At 41.0% G+C, this 15,171-nt stretch overlaps 1 protein-coding gene across 1 annotated transcript; it reads left to right on the top strand.

The window, feature by feature from the left end:
* The first annotated feature begins 3,913 nt into the window (after window positions 1-3,913).
* On the top strand, window positions 3,914-5,121 carry LOC138369383 (cuticle protein CP14.6-like). Its single transcript, XM_069332625.1, has 3 exons — window positions 3,914-3,968; window positions 4,334-4,569; window positions 4,661-5,121. The coding sequence occupies exons 1-3, from the start codon at window positions 3,960-3,962 to the stop codon at window positions 4,875-4,877; spliced, it is 462 nt and encodes a 153-aa protein (XP_069188726.1). The 5' UTR covers window positions 3,914-3,959; the 3' UTR covers window positions 4,878-5,121.
* The last annotated feature ends 10,050 nt before the right edge of the window (window positions 5,122-15,171 follow it).

Here is a 15,171-nt window from a genome sequence, read left to right as displayed (position 1 = left end):
AGAGAGAGAGAGAGAGAGAGAGAGAGAGAGAGAGAGAGAGAGAGAGAGAGAGAGAGAGAGAGAGAGAGAGAGAGAGAGAGAGAGAGAGAGAGACAGACAGACAGACAGACAGACAGACAGACAGACAGACAGACAGACAGACAGACAGACAGACAGACAGACAGACAGACAGACAGACAGACAGACAGACAGACAGACAGGCAGATTCTACAAACAGGCAACAAGCATCAGGCAAAAAAGAGAGAGGTGGGCAGACTGCATATTTTTGGATTGCCAGAAAACCTTTGACACAGTTTCACACCAGAGATTAGTGCGAAAGCTGGAGATGCAGGCAGGAGTGAAAGGGAAAGTACTCCATTGGATAAGGAAGTACCTAAGTATCAGAAGACAGCGAGTCACTGTGAGGGGCGAGGTCTCAGATTAGCGAGATGTCACCAGGGGGTCAGTCCTTGAACCCATACTGTTTCTTATATATGTACATGATCTTCCAGATGGTATAGAATCATTCCTCTCATTGTTTGCTGATGATGCAAAAATTATGAGGAGGATTAAGACGGAGGAAGATAGTATGAGGCTACAAGATGACCTAGACAGACTAAATGAATGGTCCAACAAATGGCTATTAAGGTTCAACCCGAGTAAATGTAAGGTAATGAAACTAGGCAATGGAAACAGGAGGCCAGACACAGGATACCGAATGGGGGAGATAGGCCTTCATGAAACGGACTGAGAGAAAGATCTGGGAGTTGATATCACACCAAACCTGTCTCCTGAAGCTCACATCAAAAGAATAACATCTGCAGCGTATGCGACGCTGGCGAACATCAGAACTGCCGTAAGGAACCTGTGTAAGGAATCATTCAGAACCTTATATACCACATATGTAAGACCAATTCTGGACCAATCCTCCCCAGCATGGAGCCCATACCTTATCAAGCACAAGGCGACGCTTGAAAAAGTTCAGAGGTATGCCACTAGGCTAGTCCCAGAACTAAGAGGCATGAGTTACGAGGAAAGACTGTGGGAAATGCACCTCTCGACACTGGAAGACAGAAGAGAAAGGGGAGACATGATCACTACCTACAAAATTCTCAGAGGAATTTACATGGTAGACAAAGGAAAACTGTTTAATACGGGTGATACGTGAACAAGGGGACACAGGTGGAAACTGAGTACCCAAATGAGCCACAGGGGCGTTAGAAAGAACTTTTTCAATGTCAGAGTAGTTAGCAGATGGAATGCATTAGGCAGTGATGTGGTAGAGGCTGACTCTATGCACAGTTTCAAATGTAGATATGATAGAGCCCAGTATGCTCAGGAATCTGTACAGCAGTTGATTGACAGTACCAAAGAGCCAGAGCTCAACCCCCGCAAGCACAACTAGGTGAGTACAACTAGGTGAGTAGAGACAGACAGACGTACCTAAGGCGTGGCATATTGCACGACGACCCACCCACCACCGGAGACTGAACATACGGAAGAACGACCTTGCCGGGGGGTGAGACAATCACTCTTAGGCAACAATACCCTCTCCTTTGCTGGGCCACTGGCCTGCTGACAACGTTTTTCTCCTCTACATTTGGAGTGCGGTAATGGCACCTCCCGTAGTGCCACAGACTCTGGCACGGCCTGGCTACTCACAGTCCTCCCCGTAAACACAGGGTCAGACCCGTACACGGTGGTACGTAGTACACACAAACATACATGTACACACATATGCACTTGCGCATATATACATACGTATAGAGACAAAGATGTAAACATCTATTAATACATAACTACTCGAAAAATGTTATGTTTAAAATGATGCATAGAAAAATTAGTGGAAACGTGAAAACAAGAGTCCGAAATGAGCAGGAGACATGCAGTAAGAATGTTATGGGCGTAAGAGGTGAATGACTTGATTGTTGAGGTAAATTCAATAAACAAAATGAAAATAAAATATGACCACCAGAAAAATAATTATTACATTAATCGATCAGTGGTTGGAAAGGTGGGGCTAATGACCACGTCTAAGTGAGTACATGTACATAGTTTCACGCACACATGTACACACAAACACAAAACCTAGATTGGAAATTGTTTCCTGAATGTCAATATGGGCTGAGGAGCCAAAACTAACGAGGAAGAATAATTAAACGAAGAGAAAAATTTCATTCTATGGAAAAACTGAACTTGGCACTCTAAAACTGTTCAGAATAATTGCTATTGGATTTTAATCTAGATCAATACAGAACAGGGCCGACAGACGCCAGTGTGAAAATCCGCACATTAGTACAGAAAGTAGCGGAAAAAGATTCACGTATCAGTAAAGGAGAAATACCTGTGAGTAGACATATCTTCATCTTTATTGCCAGAGTTCATAAAATATAATAGTATAATAAGTTTAACTTCATTGGCCTTATCAAGAATTTTTTTAATTGATGTCACCAATTGACACGCCAACCCAATTTTTAGACGTGTAATCAAGAATTTTTCCTGGTACCATGTACAACTGTTGTGCGATTCACTCTTGGGTGCGCAGCCCCCGCATGGAAACCCTATCTATAACAGCTCAAATTAAAATTAAAAAGGATCAATACTATAAAGTAACTCTCATTCCTGAGCTGAGAGGAAAATGTGATTGAACCGGAGCTCATCACACAGTTCATAAGACTTCCTCGTAGATATATCACATTTTGTGATTTAATTATGTAATCTAACAATCTTTATGATTTCAAAAAAGTAGATAAAGAACAGCAGAACGAGGGGCATTGATGATAACTGACAAGAGTCAGCGAGTTAGCAAACAAGAACTTCTCCAATGTAAGAACTGTAAATAATTTGAAAGGGTTTGGGAAAAAAGGGGGTAGAATCCAACACAGTACTATACTGACTATGTCTATTAGAAAGGAACTTAATATTTATTATTAATTCATACTGCCAGAATGATACCTGAGTTGACCTCCTCAGAGACCTCGACACCTTTGATGTCTCACTAATTTGTCTGTTGCAAGTAAGTTATTAGGATTAAATGATCTTTTATATTGATATAATATATACTCAATAATATATACTCAATGTTTATATATCTTAGTAGATTAATGCGATTAAAGACTGTACTTCTTTCGTCCACTTTAAAAGAGAAACCAAGAGCTACCTAAATTAACTCTACTTACTTCCTCTCATCCTCCAAGTCAGCTTGTGTTTAATGCTGTTATGAATATTATTTACTGGATTTGCACTGTTACTAAAAAGAACAATGTCTAAATAAAAAAATAATAATATCTATTGAATCCCCTTTTCAATTATACAAATACTTACTATTTTTGTACTCTTGTAAGAACCTTAGTCTCCAAATACCATGTGAAAATTTGTCAATCATTTTTCTGAATTTTCTTCACAATTCAAAAGGTTTTCTTTTCTCAGTTAGGTGTAATTGTTACCCATTTAGCTTGTAAATTATTATCCCTATTTATTTTACATTATGTCCGAGATGCTCTGCATGTTAGTGGCGTTATGCATTGTACTTAACTTACCTATTACCTCCACTGTTCATGTATCATAAGGATGTACACTTGTACAAGATGACTAAACTACACATCAGAAAACGAAGAAACGACAACGTTTCGGTCCGTCCTGGACCATCATCAAGTCGTGTGATAATGGTCCAGGGAGGCCCGAAAGATCATTTCTTCATTTTCTGATATGTTGTGGTTTGGTCATTATATCTTCAGCCACGTTATTGTGACTCATCGTCTATGAACGAATCCAAACATTCGCTCACATGCTAAAAAAAAAAAAAAAAGAGAAATATAGAAACTCTTTTGCGAACTTGAAATATGATGTAATTAATTGTATCTGACGCAGAAGGTTGGCCTGTGAAGTGCATGTGGCAACAGTGTCTGCAGGTTGCATGACTGCTATAAATACAGCGGCTGGGAGAGGCAGTGCATCAGTGGCCTGCAGCACACACCAACATGAACACCGTGAGTACTGACGGGGGGGAAATGGCTATGTCGATGGGAATTAATAAATGTAGAAATGAGTGATAAGTGAAATATGAAAAATATTTATTGGAACTCATATACAAATAAGAAATTATGTTTTGTTCGAAGCAATAATTCGGTTTTGATATGTAAACTTCATGAATAAAATATTTTCTTTGCTGGTACTTTTATACAAATAACGTACGTCACTACCTGAATGTTTAATAAAAGAGGCAAAGTTTGCTAATATTATAAATAAATTATGTTACATAGTGTAGTATATTTAGCAGAACACGTCAAACAATATTTGTTCAAAAATTAAAGTTTGGTTTCAGACATATTCCAATGACCGATATTGAACACAGGTAATTCTCGCCGTCGTTGTGGCCGTGGCCGCCGCCGCCCCCCAGTACGCAGCCCCTCAGGCTCCTACCCGCTACGGTGGCTCCAGCGAGGAGGTGCCCATTATCAGGCACGATTTTGTACCTGGGAATGAAGGCTCCTACAAACTGGACGTGGAGACTGGCAACGGCATCGTGGTATCCCAGTCTGGCTCCCCCAGCGGCCCCGGAGGAGCCGTAGCCAAGGCTGGTCAATATTCGTGAGTATTTGTTAAACAAACTGATTCCATTGTTATCGTCTTATGTAGGAAAGCTGTTATTTTTACTGGATGCATGTTATCTTTCCCACAGCTACACTGCTCCTGATGGCACTGACGTCGTTGTGAAGTTCGTCGCCGACGAGAACGGCTACCAGCCCCAGTCTGACCTGCTGCCAGTGGCTCCTGCCTTCCCCCACCCAATCCCTCAGTTCGTGCTGGACCAGATCGCTAAGGCTGCCGAAGAGGACGCCGCCGCCGCCCGCGGCAAGTCCTCTGGACTCTCCGGCAGTTATGGTACTCCTCAGTAAATATAACCGCAAGAATGATCGGAAAATATCTCCACGAATACAAGTTATGAGTGAACTTTGTGCAGATATTCGAGTGTGACTGAATATTTATTTACGTGTGATATATTATCACTGTTTAGTTAAATAAATATATGAGACAAATTTGATTTTCATTTTAATTTTGTCACTAGATTTATATAAATTTAAAGATACATTCAAACAACATGCAAATATGCGGAAGAGACTAATTAAACTTAAATATTAATCGTCCTTATTTCCACCTAGATAAGAATAGTTGCCATTTTTCTTATTGAAAAAACAAAAATATTTCTTGCTATATAAATTTAAGAAACTCTGAGCACTGAGACGCCCTTCCACTGGGTCCCGGGAGACGTCTGGAGCTAAGATTGCGAAAAAAATAAGGCAGTCAACTGCTGCTTACCTCGCCACTTGAACCTATGGGGAGCACTTCTTAAGTGGTTATGTGGCTCTTCTCCTTCACATCCACACCACCTAAATTATACTTTACGCCACTATAAGTAATGTGTATACATTTCCTGCTTCGTCTACATCTGAATCAGTAGCATCTTCTTGCAAATCTTCTCGTAGATCAATAAAACTTTTTGTCTTAAGTCCTATTAACCTCTGGAGGATAATTAAGACCATCAAAAGAGTTAATTGATCAACCAGTAGGTATGCTTTAGTTTTGAAAAAAATTGAACTAAAGTAAACTTTTTTGTATATATACACCGAGAAGCTCTTGGTGTATATTCCTCATGATAACACTTTTCCACCAGCATCAATTAAGAAGAAAATAGACCATAAAGTTGGTTCGTGAGGGATTCCTGTGTTGCATTGTTTACTGATGGAGTTCTCGTGGCTGAAGAATACAAAGTGTCTTGTCTTCTTTACTGAGCTCTCAAACCAGTTCATAATAATATGTTTGATGCCACACCAATTGTTACTTGTCCAGCTGAGCGATCTCTCGCGTGCACAGCTATTTTTACCTAAAAATGGCAAATTTAGCAGAAATATTGAATTTCAAAATTAAACTATTATTAATAATTGATCACATATTTTGGCTAGTCCCGTTTACTTTAAAATCAAAGGGCAGGTAGACCTACGAGATATTCACAATTTTGTAAAAGTCTTTGAACCTCATACTCCCGGAAGTTATACTTCCGAGAGTATGGTATCTCCTCTCTGATGTATGCCCTACTACAGCTGTCGTCCAACAACCAATTTACTAAACGATTTAATTTTCTTTGAGTACAAACATGGGAGAGAGACTACATGTAAAGGGAGCACCCGTTCACTGCCTAATCAACTCATCTTTCAGGCAATTTAATAAAGGAAGAGAGAATACGTTCAGGGGTCGTACATATAATAAAAGGAGTAAGGGGCTCTGCTCAACGGCCAGGAATATATTAGCAAACAATAATACTGAAATTATTGTATCAAGCACATTCCTTAAGAAATCAACGTCATCTTTAATGATTAAATATTAAAACAGCGGCAAGACCTGTAAGTGGCATAATCAATCTTTAACCAGTTTTAATAATGCATCATTAACATACTGGCTAAAAAGGGAGGACATATTGGCCCTCAGTGACACTTATATTCTTAATAATATGTTACAAAGTCACGACAGTTCAAAGGGGGCTTCTTTACTCTCCCATGGCATAAACTTACATTTCTCGATGAAGGAATTTGTCATAAAATGCCCATAAAATTCTACTAAAACACATAGATTGGCTAATTTAAATGAATTCACTGATTTATAAAACAACTTTTTATTAAACAAATTTTTTATTGTTACAAAATATAAAACGCTGCATTACTTTATTTTCCTACATAAATATTTCTAGCGTGGTAACCATAAAACTTGACGCCTTCCAGCATTACGTTCTTTACACACGTGAGGCTTAAAGTGTGTTGCTTACTAAATAATAACACCCTTCAAGTCTCCCTAAATAAATAACACTACATTACTCAATGAAGGCCAATTTAAGTAAGTTATCATCATAGCAAAGCGATAAGCCAGTATGGCAATATAGCAAATACAAAGTAAGTTCAGATAACAGAGTTCCAGATTAAGTATTGACACGCATTATAGATATCTAAGATATCAAAGAAAAGGAACCACATGCCACCCATGATTAGACGGCCAACGCTACAAAATCTGAAAATCTGCCCCTCCTGTTAATCTGTTCCCAAGGAACCACCCGGAGTGAGACCCGGAGTTATACCGGGCTGATGTGTATATATTATAGACCGTGGCAACAGTCAATCCGAAAGCACCGCTTTTGTGCCAGGTAAGTCCACTACGGGCTCACCATAGCCCGTGCTACTTGCCCCGCTCCTGCGCAAGGTACGTTACGGGCTCACCACAGCCCGTGCTACTTTTAACTTGTTCCGAGTAGCTGAATCTATAACAACAACAAACAGTCAATCGATGCACGGGGGAGACATCTCCCGTCACGCAGGGTGCAGTCGCACCTCCACAGATCTCCAGTATCAGCTAATGATACTGGTAATGGCTTAAAAGGGCCACCACTTACGGGCTATTCATGCCCGTGCCACCTTTTAAGTGGCTTAATCGTCATCAATCAATCTTAGTCAATCGATGGAGTTCTAGGCCTATCGGGGACCAGCACCAGAACCTGGCCTCCCTCAGAAAGGCACGAGGAGCAATGGTTTATAGGAACCCCTTGTAGTTGGAAGCTGTCTATATCTGCCATCTACCAGGTCTGGCAACCAGAAAGGTAGGAATCACAAAACAAACTACAGCGGGTGAAAAATTGCTAACCGAAAGCCGAACGAGTAAAACAGAACTCCCCAATCAGTAAACAAGCATGACGTCATCACAGCCGCTGCGCCGCTGTCTGTGCAACTCCCCCCCCCCTCCTTGGGACAGACAGTCCCAGGGGTGGAGGGGGAGTTGCACAGACATGGGACAGACTGTCCCATGTCTGTCATCTCATGGCCCAGACATGGGACAGACTGTCCCAGGTACCAACAGGTGTTCCTCCTTCTCTTTGTCTACATGAGAAAACGCAGAGTGTCTCTTTTGCCTCATGGCCCAGTCCGTCTGCCTCATGGCCCAGTCCGCCGGCCTCATGACCCAGTCCGCCGGCCTCATGGCCCAGTCCGCCGGCCTCATGACCCAGTCCACCTGCCTCATGGCCCAGTCCGCCGGCCTCATGACCCAGTCCACCTGCCTCATGACCCAGTCCACCTGCCTCATGACCCAGTCCACCTGCCTCATGGCCCAGTCCGCCGGCCTCATGGCCCAGTCCGTCTGCCTCATGGCCCAGTCCGTCTGCCTCATGGCCCAGTCCGTCTGCCTCATGGCCCAGTCCGCCGGCCTCATGGCCCAGTCCACCTGCCGAATATGACCTTGCCTGAGGGGCAGACAATCACTCTTGAGCAAGAAGGCTTCTGCTTCACCCTAATATTCACATCATATTTTCTTTATTTAATAGAATAGGTTACTAGTGCGAGCCTTCAGTATGGCCATATTGGCACATAAAGGATAGCTATATTGCACATAAAGGCTACCACAAGTTACGTGAGGGCAATAGGTGTCCAGAAATCTTCTTACTAAGATTTTTTTTTTTAAGAAATAAAAAAAATATCAGGCAAGTATAATCTATTATTAATATTTTTGTAGTACTTTAGTGATTTGTATCAAATCAGATAAAAAAATTATTTATAACGCTCTTACAATTATAAATAAAAGACTACTTGCTAAAATAATCTACATGCACATAGATACATAAAGCATGAGATAGTGGTCCAACTCTATCATAATATTTATTTTGAGAAATTCTATATTATGAATTTTGTGAAGTTTGACTATAATATATGCATCATACTCAGACAACATTGAGGGCGTACATTGGGATCGACCTCACTCCCTTGCACTCTTCAGGCACTCTCCCTGGGGTGTCCAGGGATGCGGGTTCGATCCCGTTGCATGGCCTCAGTATTTTCTCATAAGTGTTTTCGAATCATGGACAAAAATATTGTAAACGATACATTTTTTGGTAAATTTTCTCAGTGTATATTTTCTTGTAGTATGTACGTTGTGCTTAGCTACGGTAAGTCTCAAAAACGACCTGGGTAGCAAAGTTCGAATACAATGGAATCAAGATTTTCTTACTCTTCATTCAAAAAATTAGGAATAACAATGCGAGGAGCTCTTCGGTATATATAAGAGCAGACAGATTATTAACTAGTATACCAGTGCTTAGAGAAACAATGCACATATGAAAGATTGTTAGTAAATTTAAATATATACCCGCCAAACACACACCGAAACTACGACGTTGGTACAACGTTCGAACAAGTTTTAACACCTCCTAACCAGTTATAACAACCAATATAGCAAGTTGTAACAACGTTCTAATACGTCATAAACACTTTAAGCCAAGATGTAACAACTTTATTACAGGTTGTATCAAGCGAAAAACGAGACAGTTACGGTTTGTGTTTCCAGGGTATATATATATATATATATATATATATATATATATATATATATATATATATATATATATATATATATATATATATATATATATATATGACTGAAAACTCACACCCCAGAAGTGACTCGAACCCATACTCCCAGGAACAACGCAACTGGTAACTACAGGACGCCTTAACCGGACATTAGGAAGTGATAGCCGAAGCTATTTGAACCACTTCCCAGCCGCCACTCGGATGGTAATCTTGGGCATAGCATTTTATCAAATTACCTCATTCTTTGGGGCACTCGTGAGGAACACAAATGCGAACAAGCCTGAATGGCCCCCAGGACTATATGGGACTGAAAACTCACACCCCAGAAGTGACTCGAAAAACAGAAGTGACTCCGGTCGTGATGGTCAAGCGGATTAAGGAGGCGTCCTGTAGTTACCAGTTGCGTTGCTCCTGGGAGTATGGGTTCGAGTTACTTCTGAGGTGTAAGTTTTCAGTCGCATATAGTCCTGGGGACCATTCAGGCTTGTTCGCATTTGTGTTCCTCACGTGTGCCCCAAAGAATGAGGTGATTTGATAAAATGCTATGCCCAAGATTACCATCCGAGTGCCGGCAGGGAAGTGGTTCAAATAGCTTCGGCTATCACTTCCTTATGTCCGGTCGTGATGGTCAAGCGGATTAAGGCGTCCTGTCGTTACCAGTTGCGTTGCTCCTGGGAGTATGGGTTCGAGTCACTTCTGGGGTGTGAGTTTTCAGTCGCATATAGTCCTGGGGACCATTCAGGCTTGTTCGCATATATATATATATATATATATATATATATATATATATATATATATATATATATATATATATATATATATATATATATATATATGTCGTACCTAGTAGCCAGAATGCACTTCTCGGCCTACTATGCAAGGCCCGATTTGCCTAATAAGCCAAGTTTTCCTGAATGAATATATTTTCTCTAATTTTTTTCTTATGAAATGATAAAGCTACCAATTTCATTATGTATGAGGTCAATTTTTTTTTATTGGAGTTAAAATTAACGTAGATATATGACCGAACCTAACCAACCCTACCTAACCTAACCTAACCTATCTTTTTAGGTTAGGTTAGGTTAGGTAGCCGAAAAAGTTAGGTTAGGTTTGGTTAGGTAGGTTAGGTAGTCGAAAAACAATTAATTCATGAAAACTTGGCTTATTAGGCAAATTGGGCCTTGCATAGTAGGCTAAGAAGTGCGTTCTGGCTACTAGGTACGACATATATATATATATATATATATATATATATATATATATATATATATATATATATATATATATATATATTATATCTAGGAGTACAATTTTCTCTATGAAAGTTGGCCTTATGTGCTTCTTAGCTGTGTTGATATAGGTTCAGCTGGAATATTGTGACGGAACACCTTGACAATATGTCCTCGAGGCAGCCTTAAGACAGAAAATAGATGTTACTTAAGACGGATAGTGAATTACCCTCAGACACCACTTATGACCACCTCAGGTGATCAGCGCTCATCTTAGTTAATACTTTTGGGTGTTACAAGCCAAGGTTTCATATAACTGACATGTCATCGTCGAGCAAGTATTCTGTGCAACAGTAAAATATAAACCTGTATGCCATGAACTTGAATATTAAAGGTTATTAGCAGGAATGTTACAGATTGCTACTCTTGAATTGGAGATGGAGTACGAATGAATCGCGGGAGGCTGTGACTGGTCGTGAGGAGACTTCCAAGCACTTGACTGACTTTCATGTCTGATGAACGTTGTGTTTTGCTTACTGAAGCATTGTGTGCGTCAGGCGCGTCAGGTGTACCTCCAGTTCTGTCGCACTTTTTACGGGATGTGAAATATCTTTTGGCTCGTGCGCGTGTTTGTACTCACCTAATAACTCTTAGATCCACCATTCCAGTATTGTGTGTCGTCGACTCAATGTTCAGTAACTCTATAATTGTTTGTTGTATCCACTCTTCAAGATTTTGATGTCGCATGTTTGTGCACTCAGTCTATGTTCTTGCATCTTATCAAATCTGTTGTAAAAAAAAATGAGTTGGGTGCGGTGTTAACCTATACTGTCTCCACCTAATGCTAATTATACGTGTTCACTACTCTTAACACTGGAGAATTATTTCTTACTTTCTTGCATCTCATCTAGTTGTATATTTTTGCCAAGTTTTTAATACCTCTTCTCTCTCCAACCTGTAAATCTCCCTAACAATCATGTGCCTCATTCGCGTCTCCTCTCTTCCTTCCTTTCTCCAGAGTTATGAGAACAGGTTCTCAAAACCTTTAATCATAACAAACCTTTACATTTTCTACAGTTTGGCCGCGTGTTTCTGCGAGTTAGGGATCCATGGCGGAGGTGGCAGATTAAACACTTCCCGTGTGATTGATGTATAACGCTGAAGGCCAACATATCCAGGTTCATATTGTGACGTCAGGTTCAATACAATATCTACTAATTGGTCTATTTAATCTCTCCAAGTTCTTGAGGTTCGATCCTCTCATTTTGTACTTTCCAAGCAAAATCCTGTCGCTTATCGCTACTTGATGTAGTATCGCAGGGGTCTTCTGTCATTTTCCCAAGCTGTTTCTGTCATCGCTTCTTAATTGTGTACTATTCGAGAGGTCTCTTACCACCTCCTCTGTTAGTGAGTACTATACATACGGTTTGAAGTCACCTGCCTCTATTCTCGTTACTTTAGGCAATTTTTAGGTTATATTCCTGGATTCATCACTCTGCTCTTCTCATAAAATAGGTCAGGTCCATCTGGAAACGTTTGCTGTCATTTTGTCACACACCTTCAATAAAATTGACAGTAATGATTCCACCTTCCATGAGGCAAAGCTGGTACTTCTTCAAAACCCAATATTCTCTCGTCTAGGTGAGCCGCGAATATTTGTTGTATCATCCTCTCTAGTGCTGCGACGTTTCATGCAGGACGGTGTTCAATTCCCAGACCGTCCAACTGGTTAGGCACCATTCATTTCCCTCCGTCCCATCCCAAATAATAATTCTGACCCCTTCAAATTATCCCCTGATAATTCCCTCCGTCCCCTCTCTAGAACCTTGCGGTAGTACAGTTGGGTTCGTTCTTGACTTATATATATATATATATATATATATATATATATATATATATATATATATATATATATATATATATATATATATATATATATATATATATATATATATATATATATGTATATATATATATATGTATATATATATATATATATATATATATATATATATATATATATATATATATATATATATATATATATATATATATACGACCTCAGGTTGTTTGTAGGGACACTCAAGCCTCGAAGATGATATGCAGCACCCGGAGGAGCCTTATCAAGCTCCCACGTGCTCTGGCACATATTGTCTTCTCCTACCATCCCATTATATATGTAAGTATTATTTAATTTAAACTTCATTACAAAAAAAAATAGTTATATGTAAGGTACAAAGATGATTATCATAAGTTGTCGAGTTCCTCCAACTCCTCAGATGGCGGGCAGGAATCTTGATGCAGTGTGCATTTCCCCTCTGTATCGCCACGCTGAGGCGCTGGAAAAGAAAGCTGAAAGGTCAAGGGTCTCTTGTTGTTTCAATTAGCCTAGAACCCAGTTCCTTAAAAAAACTGGTGCACTCTTACCCCAGGCGACGAGTGTCTCATAAGCAATGGGGACAAAATTGTAGTGGTGATCCAGTTCTTTGTACTTACGGGATTTGGCTTATTCCCTGTGAGTGGCAGCGCCACCCGGTTGTGCAGCACTGAAGTCAATGTAGGTGTTAGCCAGGGTTGATACGCACGTGTAGTCCCGTACCAACTGCTTTCCATTCTTCACTGAGTTCATTGAGATACCATCTGAGCGATGGTATAAGAGCAGCAGAGGTATTGGGCGTTAGGTAACCGGGCTTTCTCTCTGCTCGGCTTCCAGTTGTGGTGAGGCTCCTCTTGATGATGTCGTTAACTTCACTGTGCCTGTGTGTTTGTGTGTATGTGTGTGTGTGTACTCACCTAGTTGTGCCTGTGGGGGTTGAGCTTTGTCTCTTTGGTCCTGCCTCTCAACCCTCAATCAACTAGTGTACAGATTCCTAAGCCTACTGAGCTCTTTCATACAAACATTTGAAACTGTGTATGGAGTCACCCTCCACCACGTCACTTCCTAGTGCATTCCATTTGTTAACTACTCTAACACTGAAAAAATTCTTTCTAATATCTCTGTGGTTCACTTGGGAACTAAGTTTCCCCTGTGCCCTCTTTTTCGTGTTCCTCCCGTGCTGCAGAGTTTATCTTTGCCCACTCTGTCAATTCCCCTAAGAATTTTGTAGGTGGTGATCATGTCTCCCTTACTCTTCTGTTTTCCAGGGACGTGAGGTTCAGCTCCTTCAGCTTTTCCTCGTAGCTCATACATCTCAGTTCCGGGACGAGTCTGGCATACCGCTGAATCTTCTCTAACTTTGTCTTGTGTTTAACTAGGTATGAACTACAGGCTGGAGCTGCATATTCAAGGATTGATCTGACATAAGTGGTATACAGGGTCCTGAACGATTCCTTACACAAGTTTCTAAAGGCAGTTCTTATGTTGGCCAACCTAGCATAAGCCGCTGATGATATCCTTTTGATATGGGAATTTGGGGACATGTTCGGTTGTGTGTGTGTGTGTGTGTGTGTGTGTGTGTGTGTGTGTGTGTGTGTGTGTGTGTGTGTGTGTGTGTGTGTGTGTGTGTGTGTGTGTGTGTGTGTGTGTGTGTGTGTGTGTGTGTGCGTGTGTGTGTGTGTGTGTGTACTCACCTAATTGTGCTTGCGGGTGTTGAGCTCTGGCTCTTTGGTCCCGCCTCTCAACCGTCAATCAACAGGTGTACAGGTTCCTGAGTCTTGTGTGTGTGTGTGTGTGTGTGTGTGTGTGTGTGTGTGTGTGTGTGTGTGTGTGTGTATTCACCTAGTTGTGCTTGCGGGGGTTGAGCTTTGCTCTTTCGGCCCGCCTCTCAACTGTCAATCAACTGTTTACTAACTACTCTACTAACTACCCCCTTCCCCCCGGGAAGCAGCCCGTAACAGCTGACTAACTCCCAGGTACCTACTTACTGTTAGGTAACAGGGGCATTCAGAATGAAAGAAACTTTGCCCATTTGTTTCTGCCTCGTGCGGAAATCGAACACGCGCCACAGAATTACGAGTCCTGCGCGCTATCCACCAGGCTACGAGGCCTCCGTGTGTGTGTGTGTGTATGTGTGTGTGTGTGTGTGTGTGTGTGTGTGTGTGTGTGTGTGTGTGTGTGTGTGTGTGTGTGTGTGTGTGTGTGTGTGTGTGTGTGTGTGTGTGTGAGTGGGCGTGTATTTTATTACAAAATATAAACCTATATATTGGAGCAGTAAGCATTTTATCTCCAATATAATACGTTTAATTTGAGCTCCAAAACTACTGAGAATTAACACAAAGACATACAATGGACTGCAATAGAGGTGGTAGGGATAGTTTCATAATATGAGTGCGCTAATTTGCCTGAAGCCACAAAAACAGCGATACAGGAGTTGCTCCAACTAGTGACATTTTCTGATCACGGGGAGGCATAGTGTTGCAATAGAAATATTATTCAAAATGGAAGGGAAGATAATATGAGTTGGCGAGGCTTGCACAAGACCTTGAAAAATCAAAGGTCGATAGGAAATGTAGAGCAAAAGTTTACCTAAAGGGGGAAGGGGGGAAACTGAGGAATGAGAGTGGGTGGGTAAGCTGGGGGAGGCTCTATATATATATATGCCCTGGCAGGTCCTGCACCC

Source organism: Procambarus clarkii, chromosome 28, assembly GCF_040958095.1.
Source record: "Procambarus clarkii isolate CNS0578487 chromosome 28, FALCON_Pclarkii_2.0, whole genome shotgun sequence".
Taxonomy (NCBI): domain Eukaryota; kingdom Metazoa; phylum Arthropoda; class Malacostraca; order Decapoda; family Cambaridae; genus Procambarus; species Procambarus clarkii.
Note: the sequence above shows the minus strand (reverse complement) of the source record. Positions and strands in the feature narration are given on the sequence as shown.